The sequence below is a fragment of the Malaclemys terrapin genome, chromosome 4, assembly GCF_027887155.1.
Source record: "Malaclemys terrapin pileata isolate rMalTer1 chromosome 4, rMalTer1.hap1, whole genome shotgun sequence".
Taxonomy (NCBI): Eukaryota; Metazoa; Chordata; order Testudines; family Emydidae; genus Malaclemys; species Malaclemys terrapin.
In genome coordinates this window covers 138,636,206-138,661,999 of record NC_071508.1, presented here as the reverse complement: position 1 = coordinate 138,661,999, position 25,794 = coordinate 138,636,206, and the positions used below count along the sequence as shown (strand labels likewise).

The window sequence follows — 25,794 nt, the reverse complement described above, 5'->3', positions numbered from 1 at the left end:
TCCCAGCTCCAGAAAAATAGTTACTGTGCTATGGTGATGGAAGCATTATAAATACTTAGGAGAGCAATAGATATAGATCGTTATTAACCCACATGCTGTTAGTTTCATTTTTGCCCAGGCTCACGCTACAATCTCAGCCAAAATCTCCCCACCACCACCACCACCAGCCCATTTCTGCAACATAAACAATTTGATCTCTCGCAAGAGCACTTCCACTCCATCCAGGTGAAGGTGCTACAGTTACTGTCATTGTTTAGAGTTAGTCCTAGCATCTCTACTGCCCAGGTTTTGCAGATGTTCAGACTATTTACTGCTGCACTCATTCCTTTGTCCACCATCTGCTCTGATTTTACCACTATTACCTTCCATCGCAGATTTTCCTGAACAACAGGACTCTCGGTTATAAATACCATTGAGACGAGGACACCAGTGCCAATCTACAAACATCTCTAGTTCATGTGCCTAGACTGCCACAAGACTCTCTGACAAAACACTCATGATCTATTGCTGTTTGAAACTCAATGTGTGGCAGGCTAGAGAGTCCTAGATTGACACCCCAGCTTCCTGTGCACTAAGTCTCTGTGTAGACATGCCCTTAGATATAATTGTTCCTATATTCCCCAAACCTTGTAATCACATTAGCATTTCACTCTTTACAATACCTCTGTATAACACCCTAGGGCAGGGTTACGGAGGGAATTGGGTATGTGAAAACCAAACCAGGCTATCTAACATTCCTCCCTCAGGCAAAGTTACTTTGCTCAGGGATTGTTTAGTGCAGCAATACTGTAATTCACTGGGGTGCAGTGGACATCCTCCGGTGCTGAATTTACAAATAATGAGGTCAATGGTTCTGATAAATCATCTTATTTCATTCTGTCTATAAATAACCCGCATCCCGGACTAGGAAGGAACAAGCTCATATTTTTAGAGTTGCATTTGTGTGCTGAAGGCTTTGGGAATTTCCATTCCCTTTCATCTATTTCTGGGCTAGATTTATGCTGTTTGCTCTTTTGAATCCATCTCCACTGCCTGTGTGTTCTTTGTCATGTAAGTTTGCCAACACCAAATTCCATGTTCTCCAGGCACTTTAAAAGATTTATAGCATTCGATATAAGCTGCTTGGATAAAAATGGTTAGCGGACTGGTCTCCTGCTTTTATTAGCCTTCTCTGCACAGCACGTACCTAGCTGTGGAGAACTGGGAACAATTTATAGAGCTAAGTCCTTGTAAAACACAATGCTATAAGAAGACATACTCAGTGCAAGGCACATATTCTCTTAGGGGGTTGCACTGTCTAGATGAATCCATTTTTATTTGGGAACTGGATGACAGAGCTGTCAGTTGATGTAGGTCTGCTTTTCTAACCTGGCTGTAATGCAAGTTGAGGTGGCTGTATTTTCTCATTAACTTAGTCTGAATTCTCCAACTACTAAAACCAATACAGACATACAGCACACCACAGGGAAGGCATTCCTCATTACACTTATCATCATGCCTCTTTTGGTGCTTTTTAATTAAATCTGAGGACGGTGGGAGGAGGGAGTTGGAACAATCAGCCAATCAGCAGAGGGGAAAGAATGACCAGAAACCAAAAAAAGGTGTTGGACAGTGATGACACCATGAGCACCCAAAGGTCCCTGCAGCCACTGCTTCTTTCAGCATTGCCAATCCCAAGCATTTGAAAACCATGGCTCAGATCCCAAAAAATCATGAGATTTGGGGGGGCTCTTTTTATTTGCCTTCCAGTTTTTGAGTCTTTAGGGTGCACCCAGGTCACATTTTCAAGCTTTTCTCAGCAGCAATGAAGGCTAGAAACAAATTTGTGGGGAAAAAATGAAAGCTGAGATTCTCACAGAATCACCTGACTCCAAGAGGTGAGGCTTAGGGGAAAAAAACAGATATTGTGTGATTCATGATAAAATCATTAGAGTTTTCAAAAAGAGCCAATGCACTGTTTGGAGTTATACGCAGGGAATACCAAGCAGGTGGGGGGAAGTAATGTTAACCCTAGATATGGTATTAGGGAGACTATAACTGGAATACTGAGTCCAGTTCTGGTTTCCACACTATAAAAAAGATGTTGAAAAACTGGAAAGCGTTCAGAACAAAGCTACAAACATGATTCGAGATCTGGAAAACATGCCTTATACTGAGACACTAAAAAAGCAAATTCTATTTAGTTAGGTCAGATGTAATGTAGTTAGGTCAGATGTAATGATCCCCTCTGGCCTTGAAACCTCTGTGAATCTGAAGGCAAAAGCAATGACCTCAATAAGCCAAAAGCTACATCTCGGGGTTAAGATATAGCTAAATCCACTCAAGACCTTATTATGCCTTCACCTCAGGAAACACATTGTGACCATTCTTCAAACCTTTTAAATGTCAGACAAAACAAAAAATGCACTCTGCGCGACACAAAACTCATCTTTTCATGCTGTGACTGGAAATGGTGTGGCTAATGCCAGTCTGCTTTAAGCTATTCTGAGAACAACTTCTGGAAAATGTTAACCACCAAAGATGTATATGGTTTGTAGTTTTGACATGAGATGGTTACAGGGACAATTAAAGAAAGATTGTTAGTTCCATTTATACCCCAAATCCTGATTTTAGGCCAATTAAGGTGCAAGTGGTTTTTCCTTCAAAAAAGATTACTCTGAAGTTGCAGGCTTTAAGACTGTGACAGGAACCAATCTGCCCATAATACAATCTTGTTTATTTTAAGGGAGCAAAGTGGGAACACAGCTCTAGCAATCCAGGGGTTAATTTCCTGGTGATGATTCAAACATACAGAAGTAACGAACGGTTGGGCACGCTGACTATTGCAAACCAATGGATCTTGGAGGCTCTCTCTGTAAACACAGGAACCCAATAACTCCTATCCCTGTTAGATATTTTAATATTGCATTCAATGAAAGCAAAGGAAATATTTATAAAGGAGGAAGGATACAGAAGCAGAGGAGGAAAGACAAAGTACACACCTGGGAGTCAGCAGGCATTAGCGCTAAATTGACCTGCTTGTTACTCTTTTTTCTTGAGCGACATTGGGAAAGTCAGTCGGTCCAGGTTTTTCAAAATGGCCTCTAATTCCAGGTGCCCAGCTGCAGACCCATAGGGGTCTGATTTTCAGAGGTGCTGGTGTTTACTCTTGAAGGGTACATGACCATGATGCTTAATCGACGTAGACAGGGATCTAGAAGATCTCTGTATACCAAGTTCACCATCCAAAAGCTACAAAACCATTCAATCATCATGGTTTGGCCGGAACAGCTGGAAGATGAAAATTTACCTTCGTTTATATATTGTTATCCCAAAATTTATGAAGCTCCAGTTCACGCTTCTGCAAATAAGTCTGTATCACAGGGATTCTCAAACTGGGGGTCGGGACCCCACAGGGGGTTGCCAGGTTATTACATGGGAGATCGCGAGCCGTCAACCTCCACCCCAAACCCCGCTTTGGATCCAGCATTTATAATGGTGTTAAATATATAAAAAAGTGTTTTTAATTTAAAAGGGGGGGGGTCACACTCAAAGGCTTGCTATGTGAAAGGGGTCAACAGTAAAAGTGTTTGAGAGACACGGCTGTATCACATCTAATGACCTGATAACACTTATATGCTGGTTTTGGTTTACTGAAATAATTCAGGATGGTCCAAGAACAGCTAGTGCAAGAGCAACAGGCAACAGTAGATTAATAGCAGGATATAAACCAACAGCAGGGTTTATGAACCTGGAAAAGCAGCTGCAGCTAAATTCCCTCTAAGCTGTGCAGCAGGCTATCAAGGCTCCACAGCCACAGAGACCTGGACTAGAGAGAGGTACGGGGCATGCAGGCACCTCTCCCCTGGCCCCGGCTCCAGCCCCAGAGCTGCCGCGGTGGGGAGAGGCACCTCTCCCCCGGTCCCAGCCCCAGAGCTGCCACGGTTGGGAGAGGTACCTCTCCCCCGGCTCCAGCCCCAGAGCTGCCGCGGTGGGGACAGGCACCTCTCCCCCGGTCCCAGCCCCAGAGCTGCCGCAGTGGGGACAGGCACCTCTCCCCTGGCTCCAGCCCCAGAGCTGCCGCAGTGGGGACAGGCGGTCTCTCCCAGCCCTGGGCTGCTGAGGCAAGAGAGGACTGGGGGAAGTCCTCTTTCCCCACCACAGTGACGGGGCAGCCTGCATCCCAAACCCCTCATCCCTGGGCCCACCCCAGAGCCCGCACCCCTCAGATGGAGCCCTCAATCCCTCTCACCCCAACCCTCTGCCCCAGCCCTGAGTCCCTTCCCGCACCCTGAACCCCTCATCCCCAGCCCCACCCCAGAGCCCACACAGCTCTCTACCCCAATGGTCTGCCCCAGCCCTTGAGCCTCCTCCCACACTCTGAAACCCTCAGCCCCGCCCCCACCACACAGCACCTCCATATTGGTGCACATAAAATTCATTCCACACATGGATGTAAAAAATTTGAGGGAACATTGGCTGCAGCTCATAGATATGCTACTTGATGTAGTCACTGCTTTGACCACTATCTACCGAGTGGATACGCTGAGTCATCACTCACACTGCAGAGGCATGCTGATCATCTCCTAGCAGGAGCTGTGAGATCTTCATTGGAAGAATCAACTAATTCACTTCTGATGTCTGTTTTACAAGCACCACGTCCATGACATGATGTAAGTTCTAGTACCAGAACATCACAATGTAGACATTATGTTACACAAGTATAAGCCTTCTGCCAGGTGGAGTTGGCAGTGACAAGGGACAGGTTCAATATCTAGGGGGTTCCTTTTTAACAATACAACTCACAACCAGCTCAGTAACCTGGGAAAATTACACAACACCCCTGGGAGCCTCCAATAATTCCCCTCTTGTAAGCACTCAGTCGGTGTGTAGGGAAAAAAAAGTTTTAATAAAAAGGGGAAAGTAACCCAGCATTAATTTGGGAAAGTTCCACAAGCATGATTCAGAAGCATATGACCAAAACACCCACCCCAGAGTATGTTGGGCACTGTCCTTCGCCTCAGGTTCTCACCTTGCAGCGAAAAAGTCCAACAAACAAAAGTTCCTCTAATGTGCCCCTCCCCCCAGTGCACCCCACTCACAGCAGTTGTCGTTGGTCAGTGCAGACCCAGAGTTCAGAAGTGCATTCACGTGAATTCACCTCCTACCCTGGCGGGGTGGGGCGGAGGAGAAAGGCACCTCAGCTGCTTTTCCATCACTCACTCCACCACTGCCACCTCTGGATGTCTTGAGGCCCTAGCACTTAACACAGCTCTCAGTGATTTCATCTATTAGTTGGGGAGCCTCACTGCTAGTGTGAGCTGGGTAGTCTCCTTCAGCAGAGAAACTATCCCATAGCAGGTCTAATACTTAGAGCTGGTTATCAGCAATTTCACCTCTAGTAATCCACAACAAAAGACTCTCAATTGAGTCTTAACCAGCTGTGTCATTACACAATGGGAAGGGTGACAATCAAATGGTGCCTAGAACCCTTAAGCAAAGCCCAGACTACCAAGTAGAGACACCTGTCCCCCACCTTCTCTCATCTCCACTGAGCTTTGGCACCCCTGTCCCCTGCTTAGTGAGTACAGTTCAGGTGAGGGTGAACCCTTCGATCAGGCCATGCCACGCACAGTTCTGCATCCCTTGATTCATATAACACTTTATTACCCCTACCCCCCAATAACAAAGTGTTTTGCAATCCAGCACCAGCCAAAAGTGATCATTTGGGCAAAGCAACTCCATCATGCTGCGCATCTAGACAGAGTGGGTGTGTCTATGCAAACAAGGTCAGTTCCTGAAGTCTTCTCCCCCACCTCATTAATAGATGTCAGGTGAGAGCCCATTCAGACCCTGCTTAAACAAGAGTCAGAAGACCTCCCAATTATTTGAATTGTTAATAATTTGGTAATCCCCATGTTTGGGAGCTGAACAATCCACAGGCAAAGCCAGAATTCAGGGTACAGCAGGCTATCTGCATCCTAATTTAAATTCATGTCAATAAACCAATTCTACTAGTGGGAGAGGAATATGTTACATAGTGGTAATGAATTCAAGAAAGATATTTCCTCAGATGATGAGAAAAAATGAAAGATTTTTCAATAAAAAGTGAGGAGGAAAAACTGCACCTAAACTTGGGAGAAGAAAGAGAGAGAGATGACTCATGCTACATAGCAACCTGCCACAGAATCGGGAATGGACAGTAAATCCAGACAGAGACGGGGATTAAAACTCCAAGTGCATGGTGTAGCCTGGGCAGACTGAGGAGGAAGTTTTCAAAAATAGTCTAAGACTCAGTGACTTTCAGTGCTACTGATTTCAGTGGAACTTAGACACTTTTGAAAATTTTACTCTATGCCAATTTAATGTGGATTCCTAAGAGGTGTCTCTCTCGTTTACACTTTGACAACAGCTTGTCATGCCAACACCATATTATTGAATTGAATAGAAACCTGTGTGCCTTGCACCACCTTACCTGTCTGCCTGAAAGGTAATGGGATAGCATGGGTCATTTTTTGTCCGTGATTTCTGTAGAAGAAGAAAACAACAAATAAGGTGGCTGTTGCTGACTTGCAGCTGATGTGTCTGAGGGCTTGTCTATACTACAAAATTAAGTCAACTTTATCTAATTCGACCTTGAGCCCACGAATTAATGAAGTGTGTGGCCACACACATTGTCTCGATGGAGTGCGTCCTCACTAGCAGCACCTGCATCGATGCACAAAGCAGTGCATCACGGGTAGCTATTCCAAAGTGCAACTTGCCGCAGTGTGTTTTGGGAAGTTTGTGCAATGCCTCATGGGACCAAATCATTGTCACAGGGGAGAATGGGAACATTGTATCGGCATCCCATGATGCACTGTGCTCCCTCCCTCACATCAACAGCAAACAACCCAGTGGTTTTCGCGCCTTAAAACCTCTGCGCATATGCCATAACCCCAGAAGCATGGAGCTGGCTCAGCTGTGTGCTCTTGCTGTGAGCATCTCAAACACCTCGCGCCTTCTCCTGCAGTGTTTCCAGAGCCGAAGTAGGGTCCGCCACATGGAACATAGTGATGTCCTGCAAGCAGCCCTGCTGCAAGCCATTGAAAAAACAATTCACAGTTGCTGCTGGCTGTCACCGAGCAGCTGCACTCTGTTGAGCGCCGTTTCTGGTCCCATGAAACAAGCACTGACTGGTGGGACCACATCATTTTGCAGGTATGGGATGATGAGCAGAGGCTGCAGAACTTTTGAATGCAGAAGGCCACCTTCCAGGAACGTTGTGCAGAGCTTTCTCCTGCCCTGCAGTTCAGCAACACAAAAATGAGAACTGCTCTGACAGTGGAGAAGTGAGTGGCTATCGCTATTTGGAAGCTTGCAACGCCAGACAGTTACCGGTCAGTGGGGAATCAATTTGGAGTAGGTAAATCAACCGTGGCAGCTGCTACAAAGGGTAGTGAGTCTGGGAAATGTGCAGGACATAGTGGATGGTTTTGCCGCAATGGGGTTCCCTAATTGCAATGGGGCGAAAGATGGCACACATATCCCCATTTTGGCACCAGACCACCTTGTCAAAGAGTACATAAACCAAAAGGGACACTTTCCAATGGTGTTGCAAGCGCTGGTGGATCACAGGGGGCATTTCACCGACATCAACGTAGGATGGTCAGGAAAGGTTCGTGACGTGCACATCTTTAGGAACTCGGGTCTGTTCAAAAAGCTGCAATCTGGGACTTTCATTCCAGATGACAAAATTAACATTGATGACACTGAGATGCCTATAGTTATCCTGGGGGACCCAGCCTACCTCTTGCTACCATGGCTTATAAAGCCATACACCAGCTGTCTGGACAGCAGTAAGGAATGGTTCAACTGTAGGCTCAGCAAGTGTAGAATGATGGTTGAGTTAGTCTGTATCCGCAAAAAGAAGAACAGGAGTACTTGTGGCACCTTAGAGACTAACAAATTTATTAGAGCATAAGCTTTCGTGGACTACAGCCCACTTCTTCGGATGCATATGATGGTTGAATGTGCCTTTGGTCATTTGAAAGGGCGCTGGAGAAGTCTACTAACAAGGTTGGACCTTAGTGAGGAGAACATCCCCATGGTTATAGCTGTCTGCTGTGTGAGCCATAATATCTGTGAAAAAAAGGGGGGAAATTTTTCACAGGAGTGGGCAGTTGAGACAGATCACAATGCAGCCATTTTTGAGCAGCCAGACACCAGGGCAATAAGAAGAGCACAGCAAGGAGCGCTGCATAGCCGTGAGGCTTTGAAAAGCCATCTCAAAAATGAATCACAGTAATGTGAGCTGCTTGCCGGCATTGTGCTTTCCCAAACCTTCACCTGGAATGTATCACTGTCTCTGTAAAGCCAACCCCCCGCCTGAGCCCACTGCTTCTACTCAATAAAGAACATTTATTTCTCAAATCCATTTACTATATTTAACAAACATAGATAAAGAGAGAGAACAGAAAGAAAAGGTAACCTTGGGAAAAGGAGTTGTAAAGTTGGAACGGGAGAAACATTTTCAGCTGTGAAGAACAACAAGGAGTTTGGTGGCACCTTAAAGACTAACAGATTTATTTGGGCATAAGCTTTCGTGGGCAAAAACCTCACTTCTTCAGATGTGAGGTTTTTACCCACGAAAGCTTATGGCCAAATAAATCTGTTAGTCTTTAAGGTGCCACGAGACTCCTTGTTATTCTTGTAGATACAGGCTAACATGGCTACCCCCTGATATTTTCAGCTGTGTAACATAACACGCATTCCAGACCATCAAAGGTCTGTGAATGGGCACTTTCTATTCCTTGTACTCCCCCCCGAGTTAAGTGAAAGAGATAATGGACTTTTCGCCCACACCTCATGGAACGCTTGGGAGAGGGTAATTCTGCACCAGGTGATGCTGGCTGGCTGTCCACCAGGGGTCTGCAGAGGGACTCTACCCTCCTGCTTCTGTTCCTGCAGTTCAACCAGAGGCCTCAACATGTCTGCTTGGTCCTTCATAATCTGAAGCATCTCATCCTGCGCCGCACGCTCTCGCTCATTGGAAGCTTTCCTGCTCTCCATGTCCATGTCTAACTTCTCAGACAACCTCCATGCTCTCAGCTCTGCGTCAGTTGTCCCGGAGGCATTCGTTATCTCAGTGAACATGTCTTCCCGCATTCTCTTTCTCCTCCTTCTAATCACTGAAAGTCTACTTTCAGTGTTGGTGACCCGCCGAAGGACACATTTCCAGCTGACAGCCAGGAGAAAAAAAAAATAAAGGAGCCATTGTACATGAATAAAATGTTTCCATAGCAAGACTGTTTTCATAAAAAAAAAAGCCTTATTACAGTAGGTGCAAGCCATAACCTAATCAGAATCCATAACCGTTCACTGTGCCATTTTGCTGTTCCAGCCATGGTGAGTAGCCCCCTCCCCCCACCCAGTCTCCTGACGGTGACAGAGGTTGAAAGGAAGATGCTGCAAGCGTCTGTATATAGATCCAGTCCTTATGCTGCTATGCTGTGTGCCACAATGATGCCAGCAGAATTAATTCAGGAGTTGTGTGGGAAAAGTGTCCCACCAAGGTGGAAGAAATAAGACTGCCCTGCCCAGAAACCTTCTGCAAAAGATTGCAGAGTACCTCCATGAAAGTTTCCTAGAGATATCCATGGAGGATTCCCGGGCTATCTCAGTCCACATAAACAGTCTTTTCTAGGGGCCACCCTCTGGATAGCTGGAGCGGCCTCTTGTAAGCAGAGAACTACAGCACCTCGCTTTTTCTTCACAGTAAACATGCAATACCACCAAATGTGTGTGCCCGCTAAAGTTTAACTGGACTTTCATTTGAACTGTATACTCACCAGAGCTGCCTTCTCCAGCAATCACAGTCGGCAACCATGATGTCCTGCAACCCACAGGGCTCCAGGGTTAAAAATATTTCCTGGCTCTCGGGGGATAATGGATCCACAATTTGCCTCTCTCCCATTATCCTCCTCATTCACCATATAACTCTCCTTGTTGTCTCTAGATTCAGACACCTGTGAGGTGTCCACGTTGCTTGTGGGGGTTCTGGTAGGGTCACCCCCAAGAATTCCATGCAGCTCATTGTAGAACCGGCATGTGTGGGGTTCAGCTCCAGAACTATTCATCTCCCTTGCCTTCTGGTACGCTTGGCAAAGTTCTTTTATTTTCACAAAGCACTGCTGCATGTCCCTCGTGTAGCCCTTCTCCCCCATTCCACGAGAGCTCTGCCCGCACAGACTGTTCTTCCCACACAGCGATGAGATCCACCACCTCCTGTGCAGACCAGACTGGAGCGTGTTTGGGGTGTGTAGTCTCCATAATCAGCTGTGCTCAAGTTGGCATGCTCCCAATGCTGACCAAACAGGAAGTGGGAATTTAAAAGTTCCTGGGACTTTAGCAGGGGAGGGGCTGTTTCCTGTGTACCTGGCTGCAGTGCAGCAGAGTTGAGAATGATCTCCAGAGCAGTCACAGATGAGCATTGTGGGACACCACCTGGAGGCCAATTAATTCGAATTACACAACGCTGCGTCTGCACTACCTCGCAGTCGGCCCATGAAAATCGAAATAAGTGCTACACCTCTTGCAGAGGTGGATTACAGAAGTCAACATCAGAGGCGACATAGGTCGACGTAAAGGACCCAGTAGTGTAGACACATATATTAATAGGTCGACTTAAGGCGGCTTCCTTCGACCTAACTATGTAGTGTAGAACAGGCCTTATTTATTTCAGTCTAAGTTCTAAACATAACACTGAGGGCTAGATCCTTGACCACCACCTCTTTCCAGGTAGTGCAATGCTGATGTAAAACTGCCCTAAGTGAATGGGTGGTGAACCCCTGAGTGGTGTCAGATTAACACAGCCAGCTCTGCTCTTGCCTCAGGGGGACATTCCTGGTAGGCCAGTGGCAGAAGAGTGTAGCTGAAGCAAACTGCACACCAATGGGCTTGGGCTAGTAGAGCATCCTCTGGGGAGCTGTCCCAGCAGCATTTGGGCTCCTTCAAGTTATGTTGGGGCCACACCAGCCTCCAGCTCCCCTGAATGTAGCGTGAAAAAATGGCTTTGAGACACTTCTCCATCCCTCTAGCTCCTGTACCAGCCACAGCCAAGTTGGAACCGAGAATCTGGTCCTCACTGTTCCAGCAGTATGATCCATTGTATTTTATATGAGATGGTCAGCTTCATTAAGTTTATACTTCAGCTGAGCTACCAAATTGTTTTGCAAGCTAGTAAACCTGCTGAATAATCAACCTGTCCAACAACATTGACAGAGATTTCTAAGTGTAACAGATGGCATCCCAAGTTATGCCCTGTATCGGGGTACACTTACTGCTGTGACACCTCTTCATGGCTACGTCTAGGGAACAACTCTCTCCTGGTCTGATGCCCCCTTTGGTGTCTCACTCATGCTGCATCCCCGGTCACGCTCCAGGAGTTGCTGTGCTTCCTCTTTGTGAACCGGGATGCTCCCCGTTAGTGGCTTGGCCTTCCAGCCATGGCACTATGTGTTTTCTCTCTTCTGGAGTTTCAGAGTCTCTCCATATGAACTGTCTCAGGTCCAGTTCAGCGCCCAGACTGTGCCATTTCCCCACTGGCTGGTAGGGGAACCCAGGCTCATCCACTACTCTGGGTTCCAGCCCAGGACTCTCAAATTAGCAACCAAGATCTGCACTGTCCCGAACCTTGCCACCATTTCCCTGAGACTCTTGCTTCACCACCTCTCCAGATACACCCTACCCTCAAGGCCAGGAGCCCAGGGTTTTCCTGCTCAGCTGGGCACCATCCTCCATTAGCGATTGTTTATCAAGCCTAATTCTCCCTCAGGTGTTTCTTATCAGGATAACTGGCATCTTCTGAGCCTCATTAATGCTTCCCAGTCTAGTATGGGGTCAACAGCCCATTACAGTTCCCTACAGCAGCAAAAATTAATTTCTGAAATGCTGTGGGTACTTTTCATCTGCAAAAGACCCATCATGTAAAATCATCAGCTAGGGCCTATGTGATGATTTCAAGTCCCATATTTTCTCAATGTTAACTATTAATCTTTCCTTGCACTCATTAATTTTAGAAGATGACTAGCAAAAAAGTATCAAAGATAGCCCACCCCAGCCAAATCTCCAGCACGCATCAGAGTCCCTTCACCTGCATGTTTTAAGACACCCTGGTATCCTGTATATCAAGTGAATAATTTTGAACAACATTGTTCTGAGATGTGACTCTCCTGACACCTGCTTAAAAACGTTTCCTACTAAGGGGGGATTGAATTCCCAATTCTCTCCCCACATGGAACTTTAATGATTTAAGCACATTAGCTGGATAACTAAACTCTATTAAAGCAGAGGACATTTTTAGATGAAATTATGTTGATTAGAGAGATCAAATTATAAAGGATATTGTCCAAAAGGTCCACTGAAATCAATGGTAAGACTCCAGTTGACTTTAATGAACTTTGGATCAGGCCCAGACAGCCAGTGCTGAATTTGACTCTAAGAGCATGTGTGCTGAAGTACAAAATTTGATCAATTAATCAAGTCATCAGCCCTACTATAAAATCTGGTGAATATCCTGGAAAATGTTTGACCTCCGAGATTCCACTCCTGTTTCAAAGTGTGCATGAAGCACAATGATTTGTAATACTATCACTGTATTAACTGCTATTAAACATCACCGCATTCAAAAAGGAGAGATTGAGCAAAAAAGTAATGCATTTGCACTGATCCAGACTAAGGGCTGCCCAGTTCCAAATACATCATTGTTTCACAGCTCTGGAATTAAGGAAGAAAAAAAGTCTGAACAGAGAAAACACCAAGACCAGACATAACCCAAACAGACTTGGTGGGGAGGAAGGTTCCCTGTGCTTTGGACTCCTAATGACTTGCTGGTATCAGCTGGTGGTCTCATAGAGATTAGCGAATGTCCTTAGATCTCTGAATACCCCAACAGCAGCAGGGCTTGCAATTCGTCTATCTCAGCGGTTCTCAAACTGCGGGTTGGGACCCACTTTGGGGTTCCGACCCCGTTGTAATGGGGTCGCTAGGGCTGGCGTTAGACTGGCTTCAGCCCTGGGTAGCGGGGCTGAGGTTACAGGTTCCCCTCCCTTGGGCTTTGACTTTGGCTCACCGCCCGGGGTTTGGCTCAGGCTTTCCCCCCCATCCCCAGGATCATGTAGTAATTTTTGTTATCAGAAGGGGAGGGGGGAGTTGCAATGCAATGAAGTGTGAGAAACCCTGATCTATCTATTAAGAAATGAGAGCACAATCAAAACCATCTGCTTTTGTTGTGACCTTAGGTTGCCTTCATTTTGAGATGATTGTCAGCGTAGTTTAGGGTGCACATTGTAAGGCGCCCGCTAATCTGCCTTGCACCAGGGTACGTAGTTAAGAAGTGTAAAATCATAACTATTGGCTGGAGCATGTATCTCAACCTCTCTGTTGTTTCTCTCTTCCAGTGACTGTGACTGTCGGAGGCAAGCAGCACTTGCTGGGGCTATATGATACTGCAGGGCAGGTAAATTATTTTACCTTCTTTCCTTTCTGATTTTTATTACACACATTTTTTCCATATAAAAAATAGCATCCGTGCTATTTTGTGATGGCTGAACTGATTACCTGTTTCTTACGCAGAGATTTCAACACAAAAAACATGCCACAGATTGAATTTTTCTAACTAAAAATAAAACCAGGCTAAACTATTAGGTCTTTTACACCTCTGGCTTCTGTCACAGGCACAGAGCTCTCTTTGATGAGTCAACGATGACTAACAGTTTTCATGTAGCGGCAGCTGAGATACAGCAAATATTTCCTATCCTGAGTATAGAAAACAGCAAATATCCAATACAACTCTGTGCGGTAACTCTCAACAGCTATTAACTTTTAAATGGCAACCACTGTAGGTAATGTTCAACATATACCTACCAGTGAAAGACTGTCACTTACAATGTAGCCTCCAATGTCTATGCCCAGTCTCAATTTACGTAATGCAATTTATGAGGCTTTTACCACCTCCCTTGCCAGACTATTCCCTGGTCTAACAGACATTCTTTTGAGAAGCGTACATGCACCTAAACTGCTGTGGCTGTCTCACTAATCCAAATTAATTAACCCAGAAAAAATGTAGAGAATTTTTTATTAAGCATCTCATTCTCTTGCTGGTGAATCTTTCTTTGTTTACATTGTTGGGTCTGCAAGATCCTTAGAGAAGCAGCATCTAGTACTACAATGAGGCCTTTTCTTAGTAACTGTGGAATTAAGATAATGGCGACTCCAGTTTATAAACTTTGCCCTTTAATTCTTCTCTCCCCTATATCAGTCATAGGGAAACACTGTTATTCCACAGAACGTCACGGAATACTCTCTGTTCTCAATCATTGTGTCCACACAGAACTTGCACTGGTTTAACTAAATCGGTTTAAATATCCCACCTTGAGTTAAACCACTGCAATGTTCTCACGTAGACAAGCCATCGTTTCACCAGCCGTTTGGAAGCATTTGTTCCCAAAGTTAACTTGTCTGAAAGGAGAGCACTGGGACCTTAGTCAGTGCCACAGAAGTCAGTAGAAAAGTTTCAGTTGATTTCAATGGACACTGGATAAGGCCCTGGATTAGCTGATGCTTCCAGCTCAGAAAACAAGCAGGAAACCTACAACTATTGCATTCTCACTTGCCCTTGAACACAATAGGCATAAAAAGCACCATGACATGTCATTGGGGGGCACTGTTGCCTGAAGTGCAGAGGGCTCACGTGAAGTTCTAGGCACCATGTGGGTCTCACATCAACCCTGCCTGCATTTGTATGCATATCTTACCAATGTGTATGAAACTGTCATTTTTGATTGGATAAGACTCGCATGAACTGGTAGCTGATTTTCTTCAGTACTGAGCCTCACCTCTGCTTGGTGGTCCAGCAAAGGCCAACTCTAGCAAACTTCAGGGCAAGGCACAGATATATTAGGACCTGATCCTTCAAACACTTCCAGGCATAATAAATGCAGTAGCAGACACCACACTACTAAGAATACAGCTACACAGATTAATAATATTCAGAGACCCCAAGCACTACAGAGAAACAGACTGTCACTACAATAAGCACTATACCTGTAGTAGGGGCTTGCAAGATTGGGCCCCTTCTGGTTTTGCTTTTGCCTGATTTGTGTTTTGTCTATTTTATTCCTTCCACACTGGCTGCTCATATTTCTGTAGGCAGCACCAGTTACTGAGTGCTAGCTGTAGTGGCTAGTTTTATATCCGTTATGGTTTGTTTGTCCTTTTTTAATAGATGATCTAAAAATAATGAACTGAAATAGACTACCTAAAAATCAATATTAAAAATAACTAATATAGACTGTGATCCACACTCTAGGCCCAAGCAGATGTCTAAATACAGTAAGACAAGCCTACACAGCCTGTTGCACGGCCACACCCCAGAGTCACATATACTGAGAGGCAGGGTGATCCAGTGCATAGGATCAACTGGATTCTAGTTCCAGCTCGACCACTAGACACATCACCTTAATATGCCTCTCTTTCCACTCCTTCCCCCACCCCTCAGCTTGTCATGTCTAAAATGTAAGCTCCTCAGGGCAGGGTCTGTCTGTGAGTATGTGTGTGTTGCCTAGCACAAGAGGGTCCATATATATTTGTCAGGGCATCTAAGCACTACCATGCTACAAGTAATAAATAATAACCTATCACATAATTGCACATGCAATCAGGGAACGTACACATTCAATTACCCAATTTGCACATGCAAAGGATAGTTCGTTCACACAGATGCAGGATTCTGGGTGTGCTCACATTTTGCACCCTTCGGCAGTAATGCAGGGCTGTGAATATCTGGCCAGAATTTTATTCATGCCTTAAGCAACAGAGGGTCCTGTGGCACTTTTAAGACTAACAGTTAGTCTTAAAGGTGCCACAGGACCCTCTGTTGCTTTTTACAGATTCAGACTAACACGGCTACCCCTCTGATACTTGACATTCATGCCTTTGTTTACCATTTCTGTCATGCTAATCCAGAACCTTAACATTATTTTAACATGTTTTGTGTATATTCCACCTGTCACCCACTCTGTCAACGACACTTCCTTTTATTTGTTTTCCTGAGCCAAAAGAAAACACTAAGCTGTGAATCTAGCTGACAGAAATGTGTTTTCCCCTCCTTCTTGACAATCATTTTGCCATCTCCCGTGACGAAGTTCAAGTTAGCCCAGGCATGCCTGTCTCCAAGTGACACTCATTGACTGCAACTGATTTGTCGGAACCATTTTTATTTTAGATTTCAGTCCAAAGGAGACTGTCATTGAGTCAAGACATTACGGAGCATGAATCACTTTGTGATTAATAGATCATATCTTAACGGAGTCCAGAAGGTTGCTCTTTCCCACTTGCTGTTGCGGGAATGACAGCTCATATGGGTTCACTGCCCCCAACACACACACACCTCCTTGAGTTGTGTGGCTTTCCAAAGAAAATCAACATGAAGTCAGAGCTAACAATAATGCTTGACATTGGCATGCTCTAAAACACATGCTGATGAACTAACAATTTAAAAATGTACCCTGGTGCAGCATTACCCTCTGTCCGTGGGAGGAGGGCTCTGGCAGGGAACTTCGGTCTCAGCTGCTTGGTTTTCTGCATCTTTGGCATGAACAGTCCCAGATAGGACATTTTCAGCACCATGCTCAGGTGCAACGTGCTTTGAGAGCCCAACACTGAAGGCAGGGAACATGGACAGAAAGACGACGGAGGAAACAGCAGCAACAAGTACACAGAGTACTCCACATATCTGAGCAAAGCCAGGCCCACCATGGCAAACAAGTGTAGGAGGCAGCGGCATTGTGTTGCACAAACCTCCCAGCCCTCTGCTACTTGCCAGAGTCATGCCCAGCAATACCTGACCTGGCTCTGCCCTTTCCATTGTCAGTCAGTCAAAAGACAGCACAATCACTCAGCAGGGTATTATATTCCCCCCACACACACACACACACACACCGTAAGCAGCCTCATTAGCTACTAAAACGGGCTGTGAGATTGTGTTGCTCTATGGTAGTCTGGCCCCCTTCCCGAACAACTTTGCTGGAAGAGAGACTATAGGGTAAGAAGGTGCCTGTGACAATGACACTAGAATAAGGATGTAGCTGGGTCCCAGGCCTGAACTCCACAGAAGCAAGTTCGTAGGCACTCCCATTAGCACAGAGCACTAACAGAACTAGTGGCATTTTCCAGCCTTCCAGCACGATCACCCTGGTTTAACCAGGAGATTTTCAGTGATCTGAAACTCAAAAAGAGTCCTACAAAAATTGGAGACTAGGTCAGATTACAAAGGATGAATATAAAACAACCATCACAAGCATGTAGGGACAAAATTAGAAAGGCTGGGGCACAAAATGAGATTAAACCATCTAGAAACAGAAAGAGTGAGAAGAAAACATTCTACAAATCCATTAGAAGCAAGAGGAAGACCAAGGACAGGGTAGGCCCATTACTCAATGAAGGGGGAAAAACAATAAAAAAATGTGGAAGTGGCAAAAGTGCTAAAGAACTTATGGTTTTAGTTTTCACCAGAAAGTTTAGTAGCAATTGGACATATAACATGGTGAACACCAGTGAAAATGAGATAGGATCTGAGGCTAAAATAGGGAAAGGACAAGTCAAAAATGACTTAGACAAGTTGAATGTCTTCAAGTCGCCCAGTCCTGATGAACTACATTCTAGAATATTCAGGGAGATGACTGAGGAGATATCTGATCCATTAGAGATGAAATTTGAAAATGGGGGAGATTCCAGAGGACTGGAAGCAGGCAAATATAATGGAAATCAGGATAATCCAGGGAATTACAGACCAGTCAACTTAACTTCAGAACCCAGAAAGATAATGGAGTAAATAATCAAGCAATCAATCTGCAAATATGTAGAAGATAATAAGGTGATAAGTAACAGCATGGATTTGTTCAGAACAAATGGCGTCAAACCAACCTAATAGCTTTCTTTGACAGGGTAACAAGCCTTGTGGATTGGGGGAAGCAACAGATGTGGTATATCTTGACTTTAGTAAGGCTTTTGATACTCTCACATGACCGTCTCATAAACAAACTAGTGAAATACAACCTGGATGAAGCTACTATAACGTGAGTGCATATCTGTTAGAAAACCGTTCCCAGAGAGTAGTTATCAATGGTTCACAGTCAAGCGGTAAGGACATGTTGAGTGGGGTCCTGCAGGGATCAGTTCTGGATCCGGTTCTGTTCATGAATGATTTAGATAATAGCATAGAGAGTATGCTGATAAAGTTTGCGGATGATACCAAGCTAGAAGGAGTTTGCAAGTGCTTTCGAGGATAGGATTAAAATCCAAAATGATCTGGACAAACTGGAGAAATGTTCTGAAGTAAATAGGATGAAATTCAATGAGGACAAATCCAAAGTACTCCACTTAGAAAGGAACAATTAATTGCACACATACAAAATGGGAAATGACTGCCTAGGAAGGAGTACTATGGAAAGGGATCTGGGAGTCATAGTGGATCACAAGCTAAATATGAGTCAACAGTGTAACAGTGTTGTGCAAAAAAAAAAGCAAACATCATTCTGGGATGTATTTGCAGGAGTGTTGTAAGCAAGACATAAGAAGTAATTCTTCTGCTCTACTTTGTGCTGATAAGGCCTCAGCTGGAGTACTGTGTCTAGTTCTGGGTGCCACAATTCAGGAAAGATGTGGACAAATTGGAGAAAGTCCCAGGGAGAGCAATAAAAATGATGGAAGGTCTAGAAACCATAACCTATGAGGAAAGATTGAAAAAGTTGGATTTGTTTACACTGAAGAAGAGAAGACTGAGAGGGAATGTGATAACAGTTTTCAAGTACATAAAAGCTTGTTACCAGGAGGCAGGAGAAAAATTGTTCTCTTTATCCACTGAGGACAGAACAAGAAGTAATGGGCTTAAATTGAAGCAATAGAGGTTTAGGTTGGACATTAGGAAAAACTTCCTCACTATAAGGGTGGTTAAACACTGGAGCAAATTACTTAGGTATGTTGTGGAATCTCCCATTGGAGGTTTTTAAGAACAGATTAGACAAACACCATCAGGAATGGTCTAGTTATTACATAGTCCTGCCTCTAGTGTAGGGGACTGGACTAGATGACCCCTCAAGATCCCATCCAGTTCTAAACTTCTGTGATTCTAAGATCATACTGCGTGGGAATGAAAGTAATTCTGAGTCCTTTTAATAAATATTAACAATACCTAGCTCTTATATAGCATTTGCCATCCATAGATCTCAAAGCCCTTTACAAAGCAGGTGTCAATATCCTCATTTGACAGATGGGGAAACTGAGGCACAAAGCGATGAAGTGTCATGCCCACGGTCATCTGGTAAACCAGTAGAAGAACTGTAAGCAGAACCCTTTATCATCCTGAAAGCCAAGATTTCAGGGCATGGGATTGCCCTATGAAAATCAAGACATACCAGGAAGGGGTGGGAGGAAGGGATTGTAAAATAGTGGATTAGATTAAGAGTTCTCAACCTACAGGTTGAAACCCCAAGAGGGGCACATGGACAGGTCTATGGAGGCACAACCACCTTTCCTATCTGTCTGGTTAGACTGGCACAGGGTGGGTAGGATGTCCTGAACATTTTACTGCTGTAACCTGGAGGTCACAGTGTGAGAAAAGATCTGGACAACTGTATTAGTTATGTGTATGGCTAATGAGCGCGTCCACTGTTACTTTAGCTGGGATAAAATCATTTTGATATGCCCCATGCTTTAGGGCATAAATCCAATGGCCAGCTGGGAGCACAGGAACATAGGACTTGCCAGGCTGGATCAGACCCAACGTCTGTCTAGTCCAGGATCCTGTCTCTGACAGTGGCCGGCCCCGGATGCTTGTGAGGTATTCTGGACCCCGTAAAGGTCTAATCCTGATCTCAAAGAGTTAGAGATCAACAAAAGCCCCAACACACAAGCTTTCATATCCCTTCCAAAATTTGTTGTTATTAAAAACAACAACTCTGGATATTCCCCATATCCAGCAAAATGCCCAATCCCTTTTTGAATCTTGTTAAGTTCTTGGCCTCAGTGACTTCCTGCAGCAATCCAGCGCTATCCAATGGGCAGGTGATCCCAATGGTTTATTACAGGTTTCCTTCCACCTGCCCCGTGAGCAGCTGATAGTGGGCCCTGTCAGATTCAGAATGCAAATCTGATCTGGTACGGCAATTCCTGTGGTCCCAGGGAGTTGGATAACATGAAAGTCCTAGATCTACTGTTCCCTTGACATGAAGCATAACTCCCATGTTTGTCAGTGTCATCCTGAGCTACTAATGTGTATTGACAGTAGACTACATCCTTGTGTGTAATCTGTAGGTATCCTTTCTCTTCCAACCTATTGCTTATATAATGTCCCGTGCTGCAAACACAAAATGAGAACAAACAGTCCTCATAAGCTCCAAAGTGACAAGCAAAATACACCTCTACCCCAATATAACGCTGTCCTTGGGAGCCAAAAAATCTTACCACATTATAGGTGAAACCGCGTTATATCAAACTTGATTTGATCTGCTGCAGTGCGCAGACCTTCCCCTCCCCGGAGCACTGCTTTACCACATTATATCCGAATTTGTGTTATATCAGGTCGCGTTATATCAGGGTAGGGGTGTAAAATGAAATGAACCTTCTGAAAGGACCTGTCACCATTATGCAGAATGTTCATAGCTTTTAGTCTGTGATTTTTAACAGCACACTAAGTTTCAACCCCTCTAAATAGGCAAGTCTTGAATTTTTAAAACAGATATATTTAGCCAACTGATTTCCAAGGTCCCAAATAATAAAAAAAAAGATACCTAGAGTATCTGCTGCCACCTTGTGGTTATCCCAAAGATCTGTTTTGTAACAAATAAACTAAAAGTGTATGAAAAGTCAATTGCCAAGCAGCTCCCAGGACCAGCCCATGGTGATTGTGAATAAGTGTGTTTACCCTCGGAGAAGTCATCGGCTTTAATGTTCTCGATGTAAAGGATTTCATTGGTTAAAATATCATGTAATAGGGTCGGCATGAGGCCAAGCCTCTGACACTCACATTATCCCTCCTCCAAGCCACACAAAACTCAGCTGCCAAGATCACCTCATTGTTCCATTAATCAGATAACGGCCCTCCACTGCATCACGTGGAAGCTTCTGGTCATCCTCAAGCATATGTCCATCCCTCCCTGCTTTGTCTCTTGTCAATCATATCATGTTCTCTGCTCCACCAGCAGTGGTGTGGCCTCGTTTAGCTGATTCTCCCACAAGTGTCTTTGCATTTTCTTTCATGCTAATCCCCGCACATGGAACATCCTCCCTGATCTGATAAGACAGGCCATTTCCTTCTCACCAATCAATCCCTCCTCGAGACCCACACCTGCCTCGACCCCTTCAAAATACTGGTCAGTTAATAATCACTAGGTAGGGAAGCAGCTGGGGATTGTTTATACTTTTTTTAAAAAGTCGGTGGTGTGGGGGTACTAGCAGCATTTGGGCCAGCCAGCACCCTGCCAAGCCTACTAGAACACGGTCACCCATTACCCCGCTCTTTGTCTTTCGGGATAGAAACTGCATTTTCCTTTACCCTCGCACAGTGCATATATGATGGCCGCCATCTTGCCTGATACCAGGGATTGAACCGGACACCTCCAGCGCAAAAAGCTTAAGTCTGCACATTTTAAGATGATGGATAGGCAGTATAGCTAACCCCTGGAACAGCCTCACAATCGAGGTACAGAGGGACCCACAGCACCGCACCGAGCAGTGGGTGACTCCCAGGATATAAATAATGAAAATATTTCAGCTAATTAAAGCCCCTGCGCTGTGACATGGCCCACGCTTCCATCCTGGAGGAGGCAGCAGCAGAACATTTCCCCTGAGGTTTCTGTGTGGCAGCTAGCTCTACTCCCTGTGAGTCAGGGACGACCACATTAGGTGAGGGTCGCCAGGTATGAGCTAGGCCAGGAGGTGCTGGAGCCACACTTATGCCAATCCAATGACTCAAAAAGCCTAAGTAGGGATCCAGAGGGGCAGCCACCACTAACTACACCCACAGGCTAACACCATCCACACGAGAGCTGTGCTGCAACCCCACAGCCAGCATCCAGATTGGAGGGAGCGGATTTCCCCCATGCCTTTGGGGTTGGCTGACAAAGTCCCATTACTCTGGCTTTGAAAGGGAAACAGGTTAATGCCCCTACTGTATCCCCCAACCACACACACACACACACACACACACACACACACAGGAGGAAAAGTCATGAGTGAATAGTCAGAGTTAGGCCTCGCAAGGATTCACGAGTGAGAACACCCCCTAGCTGGTCCGAAAATTATTGTCAAAATGAAGTTTTGATGGGAACAGTTCGTGGTGGAGGAAACATGAAATTTCCAGTCAACATAGACAGGGACCATCCTTGCATAATGTTTTGTTAGATAGTATGGGGTAAAACCTACGGATGCCAGGGTTCAGCCACGACCAGCTGACAGGATGGTTCACACACCTTGTCCTTGTCTACGCTGACTGTGGTGTCGTGGTTGATGCCCCGGTGGTTAATTCAATTCCTCAAAGGCATGTCCTAGCACAGCCTGACAAGCTCTCCTAGTAATGAACCCTTGTGTTTGCTGACCCAATCAACATGGGATGAGGAGGAGGGCAGGACTGGATTAAGGCAAGATGATGTCCTGGGCACACCAGGATAAAGAAGCCCCTCCGCAGTCCTGCCCCCACTGGAGTGGCAGTGACAGATGCCCCTCCCCTCCCCCCCGAGAGACAGGGGCAGCAGCATGTGACCCTTTTTTCTTCACCACCCAAAGAATGGCAGCTGGAACCCCCCTCTCCTTGGGAGCAACAGGGATGCCCTCTCCAACCCAGAGAGACAGGAGTGGCAGCACTGGGTGGGGGGGGAGGTCCTAGTACTTACTCCAGCAGCTGGGATATATCTTGGTCAACCAGACCCCTCCGCATTCTCCTTCTCCAGTCCTGCCCCATGCAGAGCCCTCAGTCAGGGTGGTACAAGATGCATGGGGCAGTTCACACCTCTCAGAGCTATTGCTTCAGGCTGTCTGCAGACTAAGGCTTAGTCTACAATAGCAACTAAGTATAACTACGTAGTTATACCAATCTAACCCCTCCGCAGACAGTGCTGTGTCGACTGGAGGGCTTCCGCCTCTCAGGGAGGTGGATTAACTACACCGATGGGAGAAGCTCTCATGTCAGTGCAGGTAGCATCTTCACTAACTACTTCAGCTGTGCAGCGCTGTAAGTGTAGACAAGCCCTCAGGCAGATCACTCAGCCTCAGTTACACTCAATTAATATTTTCAAACTTTTCTTCACAACCATGAGAACTTACATGTCTTAAATTCTGATATAATCACATGACTCCAGGTACTGGGGCCCTAGGCACAGGCTGATATTGCTTGTGCCTTAATTCAGTCCTGGCATAGGATGATCATTTGTTCCCATGCTGTGTTTTTGTACATTTGCTGAAGGAAACAGGTAACTTTACAAATAATTTTTGAACCACTTGCAGGAAAATTGGGAAACGCTAGCTTCCACCCAGGCTCTCCAATATGAATTTCACTTGTCCAAGAACGGGCCTGTGAGATTCCATATGCTGTTATTCCAGATTCATTTATCTATTTCACATGGATTGCAAAATCCAATTCTTGAGACTGGGAAGGGACCCAAATTTGTCCTTCTAACAAGCTTCCCTGTTATCAAATCAGCTAACTACATGGAATGTCTGTGCTTTGAGGTAACTGAATGCTGCTCTCTGCACCGCCTCGGGGGCAAGATGACATCTCTTCTCACAAGACAGGGGCCTGTGGAAATCTCAAATCACCTTGAGTCACAAACGGGATCCGAGCTGCCGCTACATTTCCAGGATGAGAGTTTCTCATTCTGATTGACATGGCACTGGAGATAGCATGATGTAACTGAACAGCCTAAAGGCCCATTTTTGTTGTGCATAGTCATGTCTGTAGCATTTTTGAGGTTTTATACACCCTGCACATAACACCTACTGTAAAATGCATGGCGTGAATGTCCTCTACAGATGTTATCTGGCTCCAAGGACAATGGCAGTCAAATAATAATTCCTAGGATTATGGTATATTGAAGGCTGAGGCCAATATGCGCAACCTAAAGAGCTGTTTTTACCCCAAGGTATTTCTTCTTTTACTGTTCAATGGCATTGAAGGTATCCCTTTTAGCTTATCTCCCTGGTACACTGGAGTCACTATGAAAACAGAATACCCCCTTCGCTGCCTGTCTGCACAAAGCCCAGGTAAAAAGGGGTTCAGCGACTGACTCAGCTGCGGGATACCTCCACCGCCCCTTCGCAGTGGTCAGTCCACCCCCGGGAATTTATCAGCCCTTACTGACATTCAGTGACAATGTTGGGCAACTCATAAAGTGCTTGCAGATGCTTGGTTACGCAGATTGTGTGACCCATTGCTAACACCTGCCTTTGCTCTCTGATAGGAGGACTACAATCAGCTGAGACCCCTCTCCTATCCCAGCACAGATGTGTTCTTGATCTGTTTTTCTGTGGTGAACCCTGCCTCTTACCACAACGTCCAGGAAGAGTGGGTGCCTGAACTGAAAGTCAGCATGCCGCATGTGCCTTATGTGCTCATAGGAACACAGGTAGCTACTAACTGGGAAGTCTATTGACCAGCACAAGGGGTCTGGAACTCTACAGTCAGGTGGGCCTTGTGAAACCTCAAAGCCAGGTGGACCTTACCCAGATTGAGGTTTGGCGGCAGTCCTGGGGTCCTCTGAAAACTCTGCTGTTCTGCACACACCTGCTTCCACTCTGGCAGACCTGATACCAAACTTGCAACTCAAAGCAAACCTAAGGGGCTGCAACTCACATGAACTGAAACAAGCAGGCTTCCCCAAGCCCCATGCAAACGTAATGCATCTAGCTGCACAACACTCTGAAGGATCACTACACTGGAGCAGGAGGTATAATTCCCAGGTCAAGAAGACATACCCAGACTAGCTCCGATCGAGCCAACACACTAAAAATAGCAGTGTAGCTGAAGCAGGGCAAGCAGCAGTATGGGCTAGCCACCCAAATACGATCCCGTCTGAAACCCTAGATACATACTCAGGCTGGTGATTCCACCTCGCTACTCACACTGCCTCGGCTGTACTTCTATTTCCCGTGCACTAGCTTGATCAGAGCTACCACAGCTATGTCTACCCATTTAGGAAATTACACCTCTAGCTCTACTGTACCCATATTCTGTGCTAGAGGCTCCTCAATATCACTGTGATTTTTAACTAAGCTTTAAATTCATTGTATTTTTCTGGAGTGGGGGAGCCAACGTTCACCCCCTTCCCTGAATAGCCTTCCTGGAGCCAACAAGGATTAACAACCTCTTTAGAGCCAATACAGCTCCTTCTAGACCAGCCAGCCCTGCTGAGAGTACTTTCTTCCCCCAGAGTTTACCTAGGGATTGTCAGAGTGGATAAGACCCATGATTCATCCAGTCCAGTATCCTGTCTCTGACAGTGGCCAGCACCAGCTGTTTCGGAGGAAGGTGTAAGAACCACAGAGTAAACACATTGGCAAAGCCAGGTCATGGACAGACAGATCTAGTGGTCAGAGCCAGAATCCATAGTCAGGATTCAAGAGTCAGCTGTAGGACATCAGAGGCAGGAGACAAACCACAAGTGTGTAACCACAGTCAGGCTGGGTCAGGATACCAGGGTGTCAGAGGCAGGAGACAAAGCAGAGATCAGAACCACAAGTCAGAGGTCAGGAGCTAAGCCAGGTCGGATGCCAGGAAGCCAACGC

At 45.6% G+C, this 25,794-nt stretch overlaps 1 protein-coding gene across 1 annotated transcript in view; it reads left to right on the top strand.

The window, feature by feature from the left end:
• Positions 1 to 25,794, top strand: part of RHOJ (ras homolog family member J) — a 72,545-nt gene that overhangs the window by 42,149 nt on the left and 4,602 nt on the right. Inside the window, exons 2-3 of the mRNA XM_054027293.1 lie at positions 13,419 to 13,477; positions 24,471 to 24,635. Coding sequence (XP_053883268.1) covers positions 13,419 to 13,477; positions 24,471 to 24,635 — 224 coding nt within the window. The remainder of the gene's footprint in view (positions 1 to 13,418; positions 13,478 to 24,470; positions 24,636 to 25,794) is intronic.